Raw genomic sequence first — 22,086 nt, 5'->3', positions numbered from 1 at the left:
CCCAAGGCCGGGCTGGACATTGGGGCGGGGAGCAGCCTGGGACAGTGGGAGGTGTCCCTGCCATGGCAGGGGTGGCACTGGAAGGTTCTTCCAACCCAAACCAGTGTGGGATTCTGGGATTTTATGACATAAATAAATTGAGAACCTTGACAAAATTCAGGATCTTTCCACCCCTGCAGTGGTTCCCTGTTTCTGGGAGCAATCCAAGCAGCTCATTTATGGCAGTTCTGGATTTTGCAGCACTGGGCTGTGCTTCCCCACCCACCTGGCTGAGAATGAGCCTTGCAGAGTCCAACTTTTAGGGAGATCCTCTGCAATCCTGAGCTATTTTAACTATATTTAAATATTCCATTGCAACCTGCATTGGGTTTGGTTTTTTCCTTAAATCTTTCCTTTGATTAACTGTTGTGTTTTCTCCCTTTTTTTTTGCCTCAAAGTGGTGGTTGGACTTGATGATCTTACAGGTCCTTTCCAACCTCAATGATTCCATAATTCCATTATTTGAGTGTCCTGGCTGTGTCTGGATTTTCAGGCACAAGTTGTCTTTGTCCTTCTGATCAAAATGGGAAGAAGAGGAGAAGGAAAGAACCGGAATTTAGGGTTTTCTTGCCACGTGGGTGCAGATGCTGACATTCCTGAGCACGGGAGGCAGAGGCTGGCTTGTGGCAGGGAATTTGGGTTCTAAGGCTCCCAGCTGCTGGGGGTGTGGTGAGTGCAAGCTGAGGACTCCCATGGATTCTCAATTAGTGGGAACGGAGCTCAGCCCTGCCTTTAATCACCCTCATATGCACATTTTAATTTTTCGATGGATTTGTCATAAAAACTAATTATTATGTCCAAGCCATAAAAAGAACAGGAATCTATTTCCTGTGTCCTGTCAGTGATTTCCAGCTCTTCCCCATGTTAATGAGATCACTCTGCATGCGGGGAGAGCAGGAGGTGCTTTATCCTGTTCCCACAGAGAAAACAGGGGCTGCTTGCAGCCCTTCCATCAGCCAGCTCAGCCCACGAGGGTCCCCAGGGTGTCACTGCAGCATTGAGGGGTCAGGGGTGCAGGTGACGGCCACCCCCACGGGCTGTGGGCAGGTCCTGCTGCTCCAAGGGTGCGCTGGGGGAGGGAATTGTGGAATGGTGGAGGGTGTCAGCCCAGCCAGGACCTCCTGAGTCACATCCCTGACAAACAACTCCAAAATCCCCACCAACACACGGGGCTGAATTTAGCAAGGGGCCTCCACCTGCTTTGCAGCCACCCCGTAAATCCTGGAGCAAGGAGAACTCAGGTCTCTCCTGAGCCTTCTTTTCTCACGGCTGAACATCCCCAGTTCTCTCAGCCTTCCTCTTGCAGCAGCTCCCCAGGCCTTTGGTCACACACCCTGTCCAAAAAGGGGAGGTTCGATTGCAAAACATTGTCCAAAAAGGGAAGGGTTTAATTTAAGAACGTTAAAAAAGAAAAAGCCAGATGACTGCAAAGCGCTTTTCATGTTGGACCCCCGCACCAAATTTACTTGGGAGTTTAATTCCCCTTTCATCCTGGTTTATTATCTCATTTCTTTGGCCTTCCGTTAATCCATTTACTGAATAAATGTTTATTTGCTGCTTTATTTAATTTTTTCCCTGACCTTCACAGCTCCACGTGATCTGGGTAGGAGTTGTTGAAGAGGGGAGTAGCTCTGTGATGGGTTTAATGTGCACTCCAAGCTCAGCAGAGCAGGTTTTAAATGCTAAATCTGCTCCTAGATCAGAGTCTTCAGAGGTGTGGGAAGAAATACGGACACAAACCAAACATTTTTTAATTCTTAGTAAATATTAGCATTCCATCGTGATGCTGCACATATATTTGAGTCGTAATTACTAAATTCCACAGATTTTAGAGATCTGAATGTAATGATCCCTATCAGCCAGTAAATAGCAGAAAAATTAGCAGCATACTGATACGGCAGAAATCCTGATTTGTCTCAAACTGTGAGGCTCCAGAAATACGATGGAAGCCAATTTCTATCCTGGGAAGGACCATCTTCCTAGGAAATCACTGACAATAATAACATCCACAATTTGCCATGAGCCCCAGATCAGATTGTATCACTTCTGTCATTTTACAGGATTACATTGTGCAGCAGGGCTGCAGTTTGTGCTTATTTGGGGTTCTTTTAATTAATGGACCTCTCAGATTAATTTCTTTTCTAATTCTATTTTGGAAATGCATCAATGCTGTGACCTGCTCAGTGTCATTGTAACGAGACTTACAGACATCTTCAACGAGGTTTGATTTAATTTCCTCGCTGTAAAGCCCAGATTAAAGAAGAGCCCAGTCAATTAGGAACTGAACAAAGCTCGTACTTAAGAGGAAATCACTTAATCTGCATTCTGTACGTCTGGAAAATTCTCCACCTTCTACCATGTCACAGCTCCAATCTTCCCTTAGAAAGACTGGAAAATTCCTGATGAGGAGCCTCAGAACCCAGCAAAAGCCTGCACATTTCTTGTGGATCAGCCCATCCCAGCTTCAACAAAACCTGGAGAGGGTTTGTGCCTGTCTGACAGCTGTGCTGGGTCTGGGGGCGGCCCCGGAGCTGCTCCAGGGCTGGAGCCCCTCTGCTCTGGAGCCAGGCTGGGAGAGCTGGGGGTGCTCACCTGGAGAGGAGAAGGCTCCAGGGAGAGCTCAGAGCCCCTGGCAGGGCCTGAAGAGGCTCCAGGAGAGCTGCAGAGGGACTGGGGACAAGGCATGGAGGGACAGGACACAGGGAATGGCTTCCCAGTGCCAGAGGGCAGGGCTGGATGGGATCTTGGGAAGGAATTGTTCCCTGGCACACCGGGCAGGCCCTGGCACAGGGTGCCCAGAGCAGCTGGGGCTGCCCCTGGATCCCTGGCAGTGCCCAAGGCCAGGCTGGACACTGGGGCTTGGAGCAGCCTGGGACAGTGGGAGGTGTCCCTGCCCTTGGCAGGGGAATGGGATGGGCTTTAAGGTCCCCCCCAACCCAGCCCAACTCAGTCTGGGATTGCCCAGTTCCATGATCCAGCAGAGCCGGGCAGTGTTGGATGTTGTGTCCCTGTGGGTGCAGCCTGCAGTGCTGCCAGCTGGGACTGGGAACCCCCATCCCAGGGCTCCAAAAGCTGCAGGAGGAGAATTGAGGGTGTTGATTCATCAAATGCTCAGTGCTGGGATTCACAGGAAGGAGCACAAAATAGTGTTTGGAGGAGCAAATTCCTCCCGTGTGCCAAAAGCTGGAGTGTCCTGCCTGTGCCAACCCCTGGAGCAGTGACATCAGGAATGTGTGAAATGGAAGGAACTCCACAGCATCCTGGGGTGTTGGGGTCCCTCCCCTGCCATGTTGTCCTGGGAGAGGGGCCCTGAGGGCACAGACACGGGGCTTCCCTGCCCCTGCTCAGCCTCGTTCCCATGGGTTGGTTTGTGTTCCCTGCGCGGGCAGAAGGACCCTTGGTCCCGTGACTGGAACAGTTCCTGGGCAGAGCTCCGGCCATGCGGCTGGAGAAATAAACATCTCTGAAACAGCTATCAAGAATCTGTCCGTCCATATATATTTCCTTTCCACGGGACTCCTGGTTTGATATATGCGTGTTGCAGGATCCCCACTGCAACACTGGGGCTCCTTTCACAGCATCCTGGGGCTCCGGTCCCGGGGAGCAGGAGGGCTCAGGAATGTGCTGGAAGGGATTTTGCTGACTCCAGCTCCCAGTCAGAGCTGCAGGCGTGTTGGCACAGGTGGGTTGGACAAGGCATTAATTCCGGCCCGGAGGAAAGGGACAGTGGAGCTGCTGAGAGCAGCACCTGCTCTCCCCCCGCTGTGCTCATTGCCTCGTTAGGAAATTGGGAAAAACAACCAAGGTAGCATTGTGAGGTGAGGATGCAGCCCAAAATCCTAAAGGTATTTGGGATTCTGGAGAAGAGGAACTGGGATCAGCCTTCCCCACACCTCCCCCTGAAGACAGAGTTTCTCTGCTAATTAAAAATGCTCCCCACAGGCTTTTCATGTCTTTGCTCACAAATGCAGAGGGACGAACACTGAGAATTCCCAGCTCGTTCCAGTCTCTGGGTCAGGGAAAGGGCTGGAGAACATCAGCAAGGGGAGATCCCAAAGCACTCAGCCCCAGCCTGTGCCCAGGGAAGAGCTCTGTGCTTTCCAGCCCCTGAAGGGAGGTACAGACACAGGTATGGGGTCAGGTGGAGGGATTTGGGCTGGGACACAGCAAAAGCAGGGAGGCATTGGGACAGAAAAGCTCCAGCTGGACAGGCACTTGGGTTAGGAGAATGGACAAGGCCCAAAGCAAGAGGAAAGAACAGAATAAGTGTGCTTCAGTGAGCAGCTCGTACTCTCCAGGTGCACACCGAGTGGCTGCAACAGCATCATTATTTCTGAAAGTACCAGGAAAACTTAATTTTGTCTTCTTTGCAAAGTGTCAGGAGCAAGCTCAGCCTTCCCTTAAGCAGGAGCATCCATCTTCCCGGGAGCTCTCCGGCAGCTCCTGCTTTGCACAAAGAGAGGAAATTGCTGCTCTTTGGTTGTAGTGTTTGGACTCCAGGGCTGAGTTCCTGCAGTGTGATGGAAAGGGCTGGGCTCACCTAAAGGAGGTTCTGCAGTTTTCCTTCAACCCCTGCCTGTGTTTTATCCCTGATGGTGACCCAGGTAGGTCAGCAGCTTCCCCTGACACCTCTCTCCCTGTCTCGTTGCAGTCTCTCCGAAGATATTCCGGATCTCCAGTGACATCACTGTGAACGAGGGGAGCAATGTCACCCTGGTGTGCCTGGCCATGGGGAAACCAGAGCCCTCCATCTCCTGGAGACACATCTCCCCCTCCGGTGAGTCCCTGGGGATTGGGGCGGCTCGGGGGTCACCAAAGGGTGTGTCCATCCAGACCTCTGGGAAACAAACGGGCTGAGGGTGGGGAAAACTGGGATGGTGCCATCACACAGGAGTAAGGAGTGGGATGTGGAAATGAGGGCATTAATTACCAGTTTAAAGAGCACCCTAAATGTGAATTTATATCTGTACATGTGTTGTAACAGTCATGGATCAAACAATTCCAGTTAAAACCCAAGCAAGGACAAAAGGAGGAACACACAGGGCTCTCTAGAAATGGGAAACACGAGAGTTAAACACAGGAACAGGTCACACAGTAGGTTTAATTTACTGTCGTTTCTTCCGCTGGTACAGGGTGGGGTTGTTGGGGCGTCTGGGTTGGGAGTTGGACTCGTGATCCTGGTGGGTCCCTCCCTCAGGATATTCCAGCATTCCACACCACTGACCCATTACTCCATGATACAGTTTATTAGAATGGCTTTATGAAGGAATTAAATTATATGTATGAAAAATTGTAAACAAAATGGCAACTCAAATTATCCCTGCTGTTTGATATTTCCATTTATCCCTTTGATTCCTCCCAACACACTGAAAGGAGAAGTTTTGGCTGACATTAGAGGCTTCTCTCCACTGCTGGCTTGGTGCAGGGCCACTGAAGCTGCTGCCTGTGGGCAAAGCAGGGGCTGTGGGGAGATCCCTGCTCTGGAAATGAGGGTGGGTTTGTGCCCCTGAGAGGAGCTGCTCCCTGTCCTGTCCCAGGCACTGCACTGGTGCTGTTGCTGGGACTCTGCAGTCAGAACGGGTTTGCAGTGAGGGATTTCTTTGCTCCCCCGACCTGGATAAATTCTGTGTAATTACAGGCAAGAAGGGTTCCGTGGGCTGTCACAGCCTCTCATAATCCTGAGGAACAGTTGGCTTTACAAAGCAAGATCTGGGAAAAAAACCCTCACTTTTGACCTTTAAAACAATGACAATGAATTCGGCTTGAAGTGTCCATCAAGGGACTGGAGGAAAAATTCAGTTGTAGCAGAAAATGGATTTTAACTAAATGTCAAATAAAATTTTATTAGAAACCACAGTGATACTTCGGAGTAATGGCTTAAAGCATTTGAGTGGCTGCAGAAAGGAGCTGGGGTGGTGTTCCTGGAGAGGGAAAAGGAGATCAGGAGAATTACTGCAGTCAGGCTGGAGCAGGGGCTGAGGGGGAGGCAGAGCATCCTCATCTGGAGTTCAGGCAAAATGAAGAGGTGGCACCTGGGGACGTGGTCAGGGGTAGCCTTGGCGGTGCTGGGGACTGGTTGGACTCCAGGGGCTCAGAGGGTGCTCAGAGGGTCTTTCCACCCTGAATGCCTCTGTGGAAATTACTGCAGGGACTCAGAAGGGCTTTTGGTGACCCCCCTGGTTGTGTTCCTTGCTCCAAGCCCCGTCCAGCCTGGCCTTGGACACTTCCAACCTCAGGGATCCTGGGATTCTGTGCCTTGGGACGTGCCCTGGGTGTCCCCTGCTGATTCACAGCCACAGCTGGGTCTGGAGAGGGAGAACACAGGATCTGAACAACTCCTTGCTCAGAAATGATGTCAAATGCGATGGGAGCAAGCCCGTAATTGACAGGGAATGTTCTGTGCCCAAATCCAGCAGGATGTTCCCATGGCCGTGCCACGGCAGCAGTTCGTGCTCGGGTGCAGACAGGTACAAATGGCACCACAGCCCTTCACAGAGCAAACACAGCCTGGGTCTATTAAAACACAAAATGCAAGCGAGCTGAAAAGGCCGGATTTCTGCAGCGGTTGATATTCCGTCTGCAGCGCCTCGCCTCCCTCTATGCATCAGCTTCATCTGCACTTTCCAATTTCTGCCCGTTCTCGCTGTAATTCCCAGCGGCACTAATGAGGCTCCCAGGCAGGCAGCGCATCTCCAATCCAGCACTAAATTATATTAACGAAGCATATTTAGAATATTCGCAAATTGTTTGTCAAAGCTGCTGCTAAAAGATAAGGAACTGAAATCTCTGAATACAAATGACTCAATGTAGACTAATTCCAGGATATGATCATGATTTACATCAACACAGCCTCGACTCGCATGAGGTCGGATTCAATTTTTCTGAACAAGAGATAAATTGAACCTTTCGTAGGAATAAAAATAAAATGCATTTCAAGGTGATTTTTAAACTTAGTCCGTAAATTATTGGCCTGGAATCTTTATTGTGCATGTTTAACTTGCAGTCATTATGTAAATGCTTTCCTTATATAAATATTCATTACACAGCTCCATTATGTAAATCCAGCAAATCTCCCCACTCAGCGTAACAGGTCGGGCTGCGGGTTGTAATCTCCAAATCTGTATTGTGGAAATGTCACCCGAATAAATTGCAGGTATTACTTATTTTGTTCTGACATTTCCGAGCAAAGAGCAGCATCGATACTTTAAGAATGAAGGCAGAATGTTCAAGGATGAACTTCTGCCGGGGACCCCACTGCAGCGTTAGCTCTGCTGTGTCCCACCAACGCCTGGGCACAGCTCTGCTGGCAGCAGCAGCAACACTCAGAAACCTTCTGATAAAATGTTCCTCCTTGCCAAAATTCAGGTGCCGTGCATCAAAATTCTTTTCCGCTTGGGTTTTGACAGAAGTTTCCCAAGGGGAGCTCCCACAGCTGCGGAAGGGATGGGATGGGATGGGATGGGATGGGATGGGATGCTCAGGGGATGCAGCGACAGCACATGGGGCAGTGGATTTGAGGTGAAGGAGGGTCAGTTTGGATCAGAGATCAGGATGGAATTCTTCCCTGGGAGGCCCTGGCACAGGGTGCCCAGAGCAGCTGGGGCTGCCCCTGGATCTCTGGCAGTGCCCAAGGCCAGGCTGGACACTGGGGCTGGGAGCAGCCTGGGACAGTGGGAGGTGTCCCTGCCCATGGCTGGGGTGGTACTGAGTGGGCTTTAAGGTTCCTCCCAACCCAAACCATGCCAGGATTCTGGGATCCCTGGTTACTTCCAGTTTGATATTTTCCAGTTTTTCCCTGCTCTTTTGCCTTTTTCTCACAGTTTTATCTCCATCATTCCTGGTCAGCTATTTTCCCAAAACAGGAGGATGACCTGGATGTAGGGATACACCTGCATTTGGAGGAGCAGGGCTCCAGAAACTGCGAATAAAGGCAGATTTTCCCATGTGGAATGGAGTGGAAGGCAGGTCCCTGGCACCAGGACACTCGGCGTTCATTCCATCCTGATTCCAGAGAAGGGTGACACTGAAACACTTCCAGTATAACCCAACAAAAAAACACCAAAAAAGCCCTGTAAACACTGTCTAGCATGTGCAAAAGAACTGATTTTTTCCCCACCACAGAGAAACACAGTGTTGGTGTTACACTGAGCCAGAAATTAGGCTGGGTTTAGACTCAACACATCCACGTGGTGACTCCTGTCCCTCTCCAGCACATTCCCTTTGCCACAGGCATGTGTGCAGGGGTGGGATGGGACTGCAGGGACTCCAGCGCCCATCCCCGTGCTCCTGGGCAGCCCTAAAGCTCTGGACATGAATTGCACTCCTGGATCAGCAGCTCAGCCTCAGCCCCACGATGGATTGGTGCAATCCATGTCCTGAGCACTCCGGAGCACAGGAAGGAGCCTCAGAGCTGATTCCATTCCATTGCGGACAAAAGGCAGTGCCTGGGCAGGCAGGACCCTTCCCAATCCCACCAGTGCAGAACATTCCTGTTCTCTGAGGGAGAAACAAAGAGGGATTTATAAAATTCTCCCCAAATGCCAAGAAACAAACACAGCTCAATCTGAGGCAGAGATTCGGCTCCTCCTGCCCAAGAGCTGCCGCCTCTGCGATGGAGCCACGCGTGACAGAAATGAGAAGGGCTTCGCTGAAGTGCAAGTGCTTCAAACCTGGATTTTCAGGCTGCAGATCCTGAACTGACGTGAATTATCATCAGATTCCCCGGGCTTTGTGTGTGTACAAAGGGCGAACTCTTAAAATGCTCCATCTCCTGCTTAAAGATGGTTTTAAAGCTGGAAGTTTTAGAAACAAGTTTCTGGCTTGTTTCTTTTTTCTTGCTAAAGCCCAACCACGGAGCAGATATTGCTGGGGAGGTTGTTTTTCCCCCCAGTTCCCCCCACTGATCAGTGAGGAGCTGCTCTGCTCCCACTTCCCCTTCACACAGAGAGGCTGCTCCAGAATTAATCGCGTTGTGTGAAGGATCTCACTGTCACACTGCCCTTTCCTGACCCTGCAATTCCAGGTGCAATTGGCAGGGGCTTCCACAGCCCGGCAGTGACCTCCTTCCTCAAGCTGCCTTGGCCCAGAGAGCTCAAACCCAGGGATTATTTTCTCCTGGATCATGGAATCCTGGAATGGTTTGGGTTGGAGAGGGACCTCAAAGCCCACCGAGTGCCACCCCTGCCATGGCAGGGACACCTTCCACTGTCCCAGGCTGCTCCCAGCCCCAATGTCCAGCCTGGCCTTGGGCACTGCCAGGGATCCAGGGGCAGCCCCAGCTGCTCTGGGCACCCTGTGCCAGGGCCTGCCCACCCTCCCAGGGAACAATTCCCAGTTCCCAATCTCCCATCCATCCCTGCCCTCTGGCACTGGGAAGCCATTCCCAGTCGCTGTCCTGTCACTGGTTTCCACAGGAATTTCTCAATGCCAGCACATTCCACTGACAAATGCCAATTTAGAGCCCAGATTCCCTGGGGCTTTACAAAGCTTTGGTGTCCTGCTCCTGGGTGGGTTTTTAGGGAACACTCCTCCTCCTCCTGCCTTGCTGTGACCTCCCCATTCTCGGCCACCCGAGGCAGAGCTCGGCTCAAGGCTTGCAGCTCTGTGATGGGGACTTTGCACAAGCCCATAGCTCTGGATTTCCCCCTTGAACAGGGATTCCTGCTTCTCCCAGCCATCAGGAGCCAGGAGATGTCCCAGCCTGGTGGCCTGGCACAGCACCCTGCTAACACCCAGGGCACAGCACCAGGGCTTGGGCTGGGCTCAGCAGCTGGGCAGTGCCTGAGCTACACCCTGTGCCATGGAGAGCAGTGTTTCCTGGAAAACACCCCAAACCTGCATTCCCTGGGACGTGGGATGGCTCAGGTGGCCTCAGGCTCTTCCATCAGCCCTTTCCTGAGAATGGTGATGTTCATGGAGTGCTGCTGATGGCTTGGGTGGGTCAGTCCTTCCTGCAAGCACTCAGGGAGCTGAGGATTTTTATTAATATTTGATAGGAATGTAATGGCCCGGCTCGTTATCCTGGAGGGATTTTTCAGCTGATAAAGGCATAACTTGTCAGTAAATCAATGGTCCCTGGTATCAAACACGGGGCTGGCAGCTTCCCAAGAGCTCCAGGGGAGGTGGTGTGAAGTAAATGAGGGCATTAATTACCAGTTTAAAGACAGCAGAGCAAACAGCAGCACCCAATGGAAATGGCTGGGCAGGATTCCTCCCTCTGCCTTTGGATCAGCAATAAAATCACCTCCAAACTGACTTCCCAAACCACAGCTCTCCATGAAAAAGGCCACGTCTTCTGGGTTTGGGTTATGGGAATTCTGGCCTTCTCTTTTTAACAGGACTTGTAAGTACCAGCCTTGGGAGATTTGGCATTAGGACTCAGCTAAGGGATGTTCAGTGCCACGAGGCACCGCCCTGGGGTGAGGGGACATCACCCTGCAGCTGGGGGTTTCTGGGGGACACTCCTCAGGAAAATGCTGCTTTTATCAGGACCGTTTTAGAAGTTTGAGCATCCCTTCAGGAACAATTAAAGATATTCCTAGGAATCCTCAGGCCGTCTTAAAATGCCTTATAAAAAATATTCTCGTTAAAATACACTTCTCAGGAGAAGAATACTCCAACTAAGATGGTCACATAATTGGGGCTTTGTGAAGGAACTGAGGAACAAGAGTGAGATCAAAATCTTAGTGAGATACAAACTAAAACTGTCCAAAACTGTTGCACAGAAATGAACAGGACTTTTTTCTTTTTGACAATTCTATGATAAATGGAAAGTATTTCTTACTTTTCAATAAAAGTAGATGAACTCATTAAAAACTCATAAAATGCAATCAAAATGAGAGTTTTAATACAGGCTGAGCTTATTCCTGCAGATATCAGTTCATTTTTACGTGAGAAACATTGCACTTTTGAATGAGCAGTGTGTGACTCTCGGGATATTTCAGAGTTTTAATGTTCAAACCCAACCCAACAGTTCCCCTTTTCCAGAGGCAGCCAAGCCCAGGCTGGCCCTGCTGGTGAGCACAGACCCAGGGAGGGGACAGCGGGTGGCAGAGCCCAGAATCCCAGACTGGGTGAGGCTGGAAGGGCCCACAGTGGCTCCTCTGGTGCCACCTCCCTGCTCCAGCGGGGTCATCCCAGAGCACAGGATTGAGTCCAGACAGGTCTGGAATATCCCCAGGGAGGAGACCCCACAGCCTCTCTGGGCTCTGCTCAGGGCTGGGCCCTGCCCAGGGCAGCAGTTCTGCCTCCTGTGCAGGGGGAACTTTTCCTCGTGTCCTACAGAGTGTCTCACTGCATTTGATGAATATTCCCTTCAATTCCCAATAATTCTCCTGTTTCAGCCCTATCTTTCCCCTCCAGACCAGCAGTGCTCACCAGGCCCTTCCTGGTGTGTGTTGGTGAGTGCTGCCGTGCCCAGAGATGTGCTGGGAGAGCTGCTGTGGGACCCTTGCACACTTTGAAACATGAATCCATGTGCGGACACACAAATCAATTCACCCCTTGATGGCCAGGACATAACAGTTCTGCCTTGTCCCCACCGCCCACCCTGGGCTTTTCCAGAGCTCGAAAGCCACAGTTATTAACAGCCAATTAAAGGCTTTCAGGCTGGGAAAACACTTCCAGCAAGTCTTTTAAATCCTCAGGCCTATAATTTCCAGCATCTGTGGTCATGGCTGCTGTGAGCTGCTGTGCTAAAATAATAATTACATGTAACTTTTTGGGGTTTGTTGTGCAGTGAGCACCTTGTGAGGAACGCAAACCCATTAACTGGCCATTCCCTGGGGCACACTGCTGGGAAGGAGTGGGAGGATAACTCGGGAGCAGGGAGCAGTTTCCATGTGAGGGATATCCAACACTCCCTGCCAGGTGGGAACCGAGGCAGGGAAAGGCTGCGAGGTGCTGGGATTTCGGGAGCTGTGGCAGTGCCTGTGCTGGCTGTGCCCCGTGTCAGGGGGGGATAAATGAGCTGTTGAGCTGGGTCAGTGCTCCTGGCCGTGAGCAATTACTGGTGGGCGACAGGGCACGGAGCAGGCACGGACACCTGCATTGCTGTTTGGTTCTCTGTCCTCTCCCACCAGGTCTGTGCCTGCTCTGAGAATCACTCACGGGCTGTCCTCGCTCCTGTGTGACACAGCAAACGGCGAGATCCCATTCCTTTGGGTCCTGTGGCCAAGGAGAGCTGTTCATGTTTAATTAATGAGTGGCTTTGGTCCCTGCAGCTGGCCCTGACCGCTGGCTTTGCTCCGTCCTGCAGGGGCAGGGCTCTGCCTGGCTGCAAACCATCAGCACTCAGGGGTGCTGCAGCTTTGGAGGCGGGGATGGTGGGGGGCCCGGGTTCCAAGCCCTGTCCAGCCTGGCCTTGGACACTGCCAGGGATCCAGGGGCAGCTACAGCTGCTCTGCTCTGCTCTGTGACACCCATCAAGTGCAAATTACTCTCATATATCTGGAAGTTGTTGAGCTTCACTTTGGAGATGGGTTGGGAGAGAACCTTTGGTCACCCCCAGGAGTTTGAGGGGATTTCAGCTCACCTTGGAGTTGGAGTTCCTGGGTGGAGGCTGCAGTGGCTCCAGCTTCCCTTGGGTGTGTGTTAAACTCTCAGGTTGCTGTGCAGATGTTGAATTTCAGGTGTTCTGTGCTCAGCCTGCAGTAATTCCTTTCTGTGATTATTTCATTTCAGCCAAGCCCTTTGAGAGCGGGCAGTACCTGGACATCTACGGAATTACGAGAGACCAGGCTGGGGAATACGAGTGCAGTGCAGAAAACGATGTCTCAGTCCCGGACGTGAAAAAAGTAAAAGTCACAGTAAACTGTAAGTCCCATTGTTTGTTATTCCCTCAGTGTGGTGGAGAAGCGGCAGAGAAGGAAAGTCTGGAGCAGCAAACTGGAGCTGCTGGGTTTGTCCCAGTGGCAGAGGGAGCTGTGCTGTGTGGTGTCACCTGGGTGTCACCAAGGAGGGCACAGCAAGGTGCAAGCTGTCCTTTCTGGGTCATTATCTGAGCGGGTTCTGGAGGCTGCTGTGGATGTTGGGCTGAGCCCTTCCTGGTTTATCTTGTCACGGTGGTGCTGTAGGTGATGTAAGGAGATGAGAAACTCTGGGTCATTAGACAGGGGCTGATGTCCATGCAAGTGTGAACTGTTCTCAGAGGAGGCAGCAGGGCGTTCATGCAGTCCCCACTGGAGGCAGGGGGGACCCTGCTGCGTGGTGGGTGACACCAGGAGCCACCTGGTACCTGTCCCTACAGCCTGTCTGGTCTGACCAGGTGGGATTTTCACACCAAGGAGGTGTTCTCAGCTTGGGTCTGAATCTGCTTTAGCACTCAGCGTGATGTAAAATATTCTTTTTCCCTCCAACATGTGAGAAAAAACAGGCAAGACAATGTGAATAATATCTCTTGTTCATTCTAACAATTTTCTTCGGTTAACTTCAATTACCCAGTTTGTAATTGGTTTCTGGTTTCGGAGTTGCTGTGGCAGCTTTATTGGTCACAAATACGAGATGTCAGCATTTTTTGTCCCCCAGAGACCTTGTCCCAGTTGCTGTGGGCAGCAAAGCCCCTCATCCCCCGTCACTGTGGGGCCACTACTGTCACCCAGGTGTTCAGGGGTGTTCACTGCTGCCCAGACTGTTCCCGTTTACGTGGCACCAGGGTTCCTTGGGCACGTGGGGACAATGCAGTGGCACTTCTGGAGCAGCTGGATCGTGCTCTGGGTGCCAGGGCAGTGCCCTGTGCCGGGTGATGCTGCTGCAGGGCCCAGCCTCAGTGTGATGGGCAGCGACCCTCGGCCACAAGGACGGACCTGGCCTGTGGAGCAGCTCAGGAGGCTCCCGCAGGCTCTGGGGCTGCTCTCGCTGCTGCTTTGCCCTCCCTGATGTGTCTCCACCTCCCTCAGCTTTTCTGGATTCCTGAAAACCGGCAGTGCTTGGAAAACGTGCGGGAGGGAAACCCACACTGACTGGTGCTGGGGGGAACGAGGGCACTCTCTTTTTGTGCAGTAGGTTCTTCCTTCAAAAAACCTTGTGCAGACCTTGCCCAGGCCTGCCCTGGGTGGTTTGGGGTGACACCTCCACAGGAGCTGTGCTTCCAGATGGTCTGTGGTGTCACATAAGCACAGGGAGCTTCCAAACAGGGAGCTCAGCCTGGTTTTAGCCAAACAAACACTGCCTGTGTTATTTCATATCAGGGGTTTTAATAAGGGAGAGAGCAGCTGACAGAGAAAGGGAGAAGGCTCAGCCTGCTCAGAGGTGTTTGTGATCTTTTTCTCATTTAAAAACCCCAGTGGATGTGGTAAACTTAAGGACTCTCTCTTGCCTTCCAAGTCAGCCTAGCCAGGCCCAAGTCCCAGCCTGGATCAGAGCTGTGCTGAGGGATGTGCAGGCTCAGGAAGGGGAGCAAAGGGGAATTGTCTGTGGTGAAGGACGTGCAGGCTCTGGAGGTCCCGTTCCTCTCTGCCTCAAGCGAGGGGTGCTCAGGCCTGACTGTGGCACTCGGTGTGAGGCACTTTGTGAGCAGCTCAAACATGTCCTGGGCTGCTCAGCCAGCGGGCTTGGTGATGCTGGCTGCAGCCTCACCCTGACAAATAAAGTGTCAAAACTAAAGTCATAAAGCTGCTCCTTGTCCCAGCGCAGCCACCAGGGCCAAGCTGGGAGTGTCCTCAGCCATACCATGGATGTACTGGTACCATGTCAGATTCAGGCAAACTTCTAAGTCTGCACTACGAATATGCAGAGTATTTTAATTTTTTTTAAAATACTTCTCACAGCTCCAGAAGGAGGGGTGGGAATCTCATGGAAGCAGTGTAAGCTGAGCTGTGGCTGCAGCTGTAACAGTGTGCGCATGGCTGGTTTGTCACAGTCAGCTCATTGCCCACACAGCCCCGCGGGGCTGGGGATGTGTCCCCAACAGCTGAGCACGGAGCAGGAGCTCTGTCAACATCTGCCTACAGTCACTATTTGGAAGGAATTTATAGCAAGTTTATTTTCAAGTTAAAATCTGGAAAGCTCTCAATGAAAGAAATAAAAAAGGGAAGAAGCCCTCAGGTCCCCTGGCTGGGCAGTTTCCTTTGTCAAATGTTCTTCAGTCCTGTTTCTTCTTTAAAGATACCTATTAGTTTCAATAGCAAACTGGTAAGAGCAAGGCTTTCTCCCCGGAAATTTCATCCTTTTATTTGGTGCCTGTGGACATGGGTCAGCGGTGGCTTTGGCAGTGCTGGGGGAAGGTTGGACTCCCTGTTCTTGGAGGGCTTTTCCAAGCTAAACAATTCTGTGATTTCTTTTCCTCTGCTGCTGCTCTCACCCACTCCTGGTGTCATTCCGTGATTCCTCTCCTGGTGTGGGGAAGTTCTGCTCCTTTCCCAGGTCCCTCCACTGTGCCTTTAATGCCACTGAGTTGTGACCGAGCTCCTCCGTGAGCGTCACTCAGGCTGTGACCCACCTGTCCTCCTTCGGTCTCACAGGGACCTTGGCATTCCAAAAAACGTCCCATTGCCTTTCCCACGTGGAGCATTTATGTGGGAAATTCTCCTGGCAGTAACGTGTGTGGCTTGTGTTCCAAACCAAGGCCGGGCTGGCCGGGGCCTGGAGCAGCCTGGGGCAGGGGTTAACGCTGCTCTGACAGCCCCTAACAGTGCCCCACGTTATTAAAGGGGCGTTCTCTGCTGCAGCCCTGGGAGCTGCAATAAATCAGGGCTCTGTTGCTCCCAGGTAATAGAAGGCATCCACGAGCCCTGAGCGGTTCCAGAGGGTACAGGCAGAATTTGGGACGTGGATATTCGTGGCACGGAGCGGCTGCTCAGCCATCCAGGCAGAGACAAGAGAATTACCAGGTTTAAATTACTTTGTGAAATTCAAGTTTCTTGGCTGGGCATCTTCCAGCCCTCCGTATACACGGAGCTCCCGGCCCACGTTACGGCTCTAATGACTTACAGGGGGTTTCATTCTACTGCTGGATATGCCATAATCTATATCTTCTACCTAATTTATGTCTGTCCCCCCTAATTTCCCTTTGAAAAATGGTGGCCTGAGAATCTGCCTGAATTCCAGAAGGATGGGGGGTAAGAAAAAGAAAAAACCCATTGAAGCTGCTGGTTGGTGCTGAAAGAATACTCCACCAAATCAAGTTAAAATAGATAAGACGTAATCCAATTTCATTTCACAAGTAAATCCTATTAGCATTTTCCATTACATTTTGTAAAGCAAATACTGATTTATAGATTATAATATTGAACCCTGCTTTGAATGAACCAGTGTGTGGATTTAATGTGTCATCTGAAAGCTGGTCTGAAACTCTCCATGTGCTACTGTCACTGCACTCCTTCTCTCCTGCACTATTACTGTCATGCTTAAAAAATCTTAAAGGCAGCTGCTAAATCCTAGAATTTCCAGTAGAGCTGAGGCCACAGAACAAGGATGAGGAATGGGATGTGTGCATCAGGAAACTGGCATTTATTTGCATTTATTCCAAACTGTCAGCTGTCTAAGTAAATAGAAAATGTGGATTTAAAGTGGAGTGCTATTGTGGAATTCCCTTTTTTTTAGGGTAATACATGCTAAGGGTCAGTTTTCCTGTAATTGTACCTTGGACAGCTCCGGTAGAGCTGGAGCTCTCAGACTTGACTGAATCAAGATCCGGTGGCTTTGGGGAGGGAAAGGACATTCAGCTGGAGTTAAAATAATTTAATAATTTAATTTCAGGCTGCACACTGCAGGCTGGGTTGGGGGTACTCACTGGGGAGGTGACAGTGAGAGCTCCTGTGCTGAGGGTCCCAGCTGGCACCGGGCAGTGCCACTGTGCTCTGCCCTGTGGGCTCTGCTGGCCTGGATGTCGGGGTGCTCCTGGCAGCACAGGAGGGAGGACAGGCCCTCATTCCAGGGCCAGAACTCCCAGGCAGGTTTTTGGCATGGGTTACTTTGCAGGAAATGATGTCTCATGCAGCCCAGGCTCCACCTGCAGCGGTTCTGCCTCCCTGTGCCACAGAGCACAGAGCTCACCTGCCGGGTTCTGTGGGCAGTGAGTACAAAGAAAACTCCAAATAGTGCAGACACTGAGCCACGTCTGCCTGCAGCACCATCTCTGCGTGCTCTGCTCCATCAGGCCTTGAAAGCCTTGAGGGAAGGGAGTGGGAGTGGATCTGTTCTCTGCAGAGGGTCAGGATGGACAACAGGAGGAATTTCTTCACAGAAAGGGTTTTTAAGCATTGGCAGGGGTTGCCCAGGGAGGTTTGGAGTGCCCATCCATGGAGGAGGCCAAGGACGGGCTGGAGGGGGCACTCAGGGCTCTGGGCTGGGGACAAGGCAGGGATCGGGCACAGCTTGGACTTCACGATCCTGGAGGGCTTTTCCAGCCTCAGGGATTCTGTAATTCCATAGGCCTGGCTCTGGGGCACTTCCCTGTGACAGTGGGACATTCAAGCGGTGTGAGGTTCCCCCAGCAACTGCGGTCACCCTCTGCAGAGCGTCCATCTCAGCTGCTTGCTGGATCCATCCAGAGGGTGACTCGAGTGTTGAACTCATTTCTGGGTGGTTGAACTCATTCCTGGGTGGTTTTGTCCAGTTTTCAGGCCACTTTTTCCATTTCCCTGGATGATTTCAGGGTTCTCATCTCCAGTTACGGTGTTAATGAACCCTCCCCCAGCAGCAGGCCCAGGACTGGTGTCCAAGTGAGCAGATGGGAGCAGACCAGGAGCAGAGTCTTGCAGGCACCGTGTGCTCGCCTGAAGGCAGATTTTAGCCCAGCTCAGCTGGTTTGTGCCTGGGAGCCGTGGTCAAACACAGCTGCTGCCATCCCCTGCTCCGGGCAGGAACTGCTGACCTGCCACAGTCCTTTCCTAACCAACCTGCTCATCTCCTCATCATCTTCCACACCTCTGATTGCTTGAACAGCATTTCCATGGGCATTGGAGAGAAATGGGCTGTGTGTCATTCCCTGGCTCCTCCTGTGCTCTCCTTGCCTGAAAAAGCTTCACCCAGGCTGTGGTTGGTGCTCAGGGCTTACACTGCAGCCCTGCAATTGCGTAATTCAGCCCTTTAATGAGTTTTTGAAGCTCATTGGGCTGATTTGGTTTGTATCAGTTTGGTTTATCCAAGTACTCACTGCATTATTTTTTCCTTGTCTTAACCTGAAATACAAAACAAAATATTGGGGTCACTGACTTGGTGAAATCTTGTGTTTGGAATGATTCTGTCCCAAGCCTGGCAGAGTTCAAGAGTTTGGACAATGCTCTTGGGCACAGGGGGCACAGTGACTTGTGGGGGTGTCCTGTGCAGGGCTGAGGGCTGGATTCCATGATCCTCATGGATCCCTTCCAGCTCAGCACATTCTGTCATTTAATCCTTTCCTTTTCATGCATGTGTTTTGTGTTCTTCAGCAAACCATCTAAATTTGAGGCTTGGGGGCTTTATTCCCAACTTTATCAAGTTTTCCTGTGCCTCTGGGCCCTGGGTCGGTGTGCTCAGAGAAGGTTCCACGTTCCCTGGGTTATGGCCCTGCTCAAGTCGGGAGCAGAGGGACCCTGGAAGGACATCCCAGTCCTTCCCTGGGTTTTCAGCCAGCCCAGTGCCATTCCTGTGGCCTCTGGGGAGTGTGTTCCAAAGGCTGTGTGGGATCCTGTGCCCTTCCCGCTGGGATGCTTTGATAAGGAATTTCAGGCAGTGGGGTTTTTTTGGTGCAGGAATGTGTGAGTTCCTTGTGAGGAATTTTAAGTGGGGTGTTCGTTTTCGCTTGGCCAGGCCGGTTGTGCAGAACAGCTCCCCTCATTAGCATTTCTCCCCTCATTAGCATTTCTTCGAAGGCTCCTCGCTGTTGCTATGGTGCTTTGCATAATATTATGGATAATACTCCGATTTTACTTTGAAATCAGACATCCTGTACAAGCCACGCTGGCCTAATTATATCTGTAACCTTAAATCTCCTGGGGAAAAACACTGCAGGACTTCAGGGCTTGGTGGGGCTGCCAATACCTGGACATGTCGCTGTGGCTCTGTTTTCCCAGGAAGTGTCCTGTGTGAACCATCCCTGACCTAGGATCAGCATTTCCTTGGCAAGGTTTTGAGTTTGGCTTCAAGAAGGAAAATTGCCTCCGTTAAATTCTTAAATATGAAGACAAAGCCCACATATTTTCTGGAGGTCTCAGTCCTCCTCTTGCTTTGGCACCAAGTATAAAATTGCTCAGAGCAATTTAACTTTAATTTCCACTTTCCTCTAATGAAAGAGAGGGGAGGAGAGGGCTTCTCTTGAAGCAGTAGTCAATAACTCTGATTCTTTCAGTTTTTAATAGCTCCCAATTTGCAGCTCCATCTTTGTATCCCTGACTGAGTTTAGGATTTGGGGTTAAGGTCAGCATTGGCTTTAGGAGCTGAGTTTCACTATCAGGGGGTTTCACTGCTTTGGAAAAACACATTTTCCTCAGTTCTCAGGTTGGCATTCCAAAAGGCGATTTTGGCCTCTAAGTGGCACTGGGGACTCCTGGAAATCTGACTCCTGGCTCATGTTTGGTTCTTTTCATGGCCCGGTGGGGTTCAGTGCCCTGTGGGGTTTGCAGGACGTGCCCTGCTCTGTGTGATGCCCTCGGTCTGGGATGTGTGGGTGATGTTGGTGATGCTGGGGCAGAGTCCCCAGGCTCCAGCTGTGCCCCTGGCCTATGCCAGCTGTGCCCAGGGCACGGCTCCAGCCTGCCCTGTGTGCCATGAAAGTTCAGATTTTCTGTGGGAAGGCAGCTGTGAGGATCCCCTTTTGGTTTGGGATTCATTCCCCGAGGTCCAGCAGCTGCAGACGTGGGGAATGGAGTGTCCTCCCTTCGCTTCTTTGCATCCAGAAACGTTTGCAAGAGACCACAGCTGGAGTTGTGCTGATGTTCTGAGTGGGGACAACAGTCCTGCTCCCTGACACGCTGCTGGGGACTGGGCATGGGCTTCTGCAAGGATGCACTGGACGTTTGCAATGTGGTCAGGCCAGGAGCTTGTGGAGATGCTTTTATCCTCCCAGCCAGCCCAGCTCCTGGCTCGTTCCTCCTGCTGCTGTTCGATATTAACCTGATTCTGCAGATGGGCTTCTCTGTGGTACAGCTGCTCCAGCCCGGCCGTGAGAACTCTCAAATTTGAGATACTGCTTCAATTAAAGAGTCTGGGGGAGGCTGTCAGAGCAGTGATGGAGGGGACAGATTTCCTGCAGCACAGCACACGCAGCTGAGAGGAGGGAAAAAACAGGACTTGGTTTCTGTATCTGTGGGTTCAGTGTGTGAGGACACAAAGCTGCCCACTGGGCTGAAGGAGGTGAGGGGACAGCACGGCCCTTGTGGAAATTTGGATCATGGTTCAAATCAGGGACAGCACAGCTGGGTTTGGGTGGAGCCATCAGGCAAGGGCTGCCAGCAAAATATTTCAGGTGAAACCAGTGCAAATAAAAGGTTTGTGTTGGGGGTTTTTTACATAAGATAAAGGCCTTCTGCTGTCCTATAAATTGGAGGTTTTGATCGTGCACAATGTCATCAGTTGGGGTTTTTTTGCTTTTTGGGTTTTATCTTGTTACTTTTGGTCACCAGTAGGACTCAATTCTTATTTAGCTAATTTGCAAGCTGGTCTCATCACTGAGAACTTGTCTGAGTTATGTGATGTCCTCTCTCATAGCAACACTTACTGACAAACAGCTTACACCAATTCAATCAAAACTGGTGTGGCAATTAAAGCCACCTCTGTTGGTTGGGTGGGGAAAGAATGATGCTGCTTTGAGGAAAATCTTTCCCTTCTCTGGTGGAGAAATAATCCTCTTGTGAAGTAATGGTTGTCATTTTATGTCCTCCCTGTGTTTTTGTTAACATTTCAGAAGTCAGATTAAAACAATATAGTTCACATTTGTGACTCGAGTGCAATTTGGCTCCTAAATTAATATCGATTTCTTTTGGGGGGGTGATGATTTGTGCAGAGGTTCTGCAAACTCTGTGTGGTTCCTGCAGATCCCTGACAAACACCTCTCCTGTGGGAGCGTGACAGAACTGATGATGATGTTCCTGCTCGGAGATGGTGGCATTTGTGCTAACACAGCACATAATCAGGGCTTTGGCTACGCCAAACGAGCGCTGCTGCTGAAGGAGCTGCGGCATTAGCGCTCAAGATCTCTCTCCAGCAGATAAGGAGGATGCTTTTCATCTTCCCAAAGAAATTCTCTGCTTCGCTCTGCCAAGAGGTGTTGATTGGGAGGGAGCGGTGCCAGGGGGGTGGTGCAGGTCTGCCAGGGGCAGCGAGGGCTGCCCTCCAGCAGGGTCCCAGGCTGCCCAGCAGGGTCCCAGGCTGCCCAGGGCACGGGGGCTGCAGAACCAGGGTTCAGCCTGGCTGCTTCCATGGGCAAGGAGCTGGTACTGCAGCGTAACACCAGCACTGCTGCTGCAAAGGCAGATGAGGAGCTGCGGCCACAGGAACCCCCTGAGGTTCTCTCCTCGCTGTGTTAGAGCGTCTCCAGCTCTGAGCTGTGAACCACATTGCAAAGCCAGGTTAGGCAGGGGAGGTTTAGGTTGAATATTAGGGAATATTTCTGCATGGAAAGGGTGGTCAGGCCTTGGCAGGGGCTGCCCAGGGAGGTTTGGAGTGCTCATCCCTGGAGGTGTCCAAGGAAGGGCTGGAGGTGGCACTCAGGGCTCTGGGCTGGGGACAAGGGGGGCATCGGGCACAGCTTGGGCTCGGTGATCCTGGAGGGCTTTTCCAACCTGATTCTGTGAAATAATGGAGCAGCCATGACACACGACCCTAAAATTGGTGGGAAATACTGTAATCAATACATTGTTGCTGGTTTTTACAACAGCACCGTGTGAAGCTCTCAGGCCATTGTTGGTGAAAGTGTGGAAGCAGCCCATGAATCTGTGGGCAGAAAAATTCATGAAAGGGTTTTTAATAGTTTTTATCTACTGTTCTACTCTTGCTGTCATTTTGAAGTCAAAGGAAGGTTCCAATACAATTCTGGACACCTCTGTGCATCCACGTCTTCTGAAGACTTTCTTGCATCTTCTGGCCTCAGGGGCAGCAGGGATGTGCTCCTCTCCCTTGCTTTGGCCCTCT

The 22,086-nt window shown here is 51.3% G+C and overlaps 1 protein-coding gene across 1 annotated transcript in view; it reads left to right on the top strand.

The window, feature by feature from the left end:
- NEGR1 (neuronal growth regulator 1) overlaps positions 1-22,086 on the top strand; it is a gene marked incomplete at its 5' end in the record, with an annotated part of 100,712 nt that overhangs the window by 18,433 nt on the left and 60,193 nt on the right. Inside the window, 2 exons of the mRNA XM_008630623.2 lie at positions 4,691-4,816; positions 12,721-12,852. Of these exons, the coding sequence (XP_008628845.1) occupies positions 4,691-4,816; positions 12,721-12,852 (258 nt within the window). The remainder of the gene's footprint in view (positions 1-4,690; positions 4,817-12,720; positions 12,853-22,086) is intronic.

The sequence above is a fragment of the Corvus brachyrhynchos genome, unplaced genomic scaffold (assembly GCF_000691975.1).
Source record: "Corvus brachyrhynchos isolate BGI_N302 unplaced genomic scaffold, ASM69197v1 scaffold720, whole genome shotgun sequence".
In the NCBI taxonomy this organism is placed as follows: domain Eukaryota; kingdom Metazoa; phylum Chordata; class Aves; order Passeriformes; family Corvidae; genus Corvus; species Corvus brachyrhynchos.
This window is presented reverse-complemented; position numbering and strand designations above follow the sequence as displayed.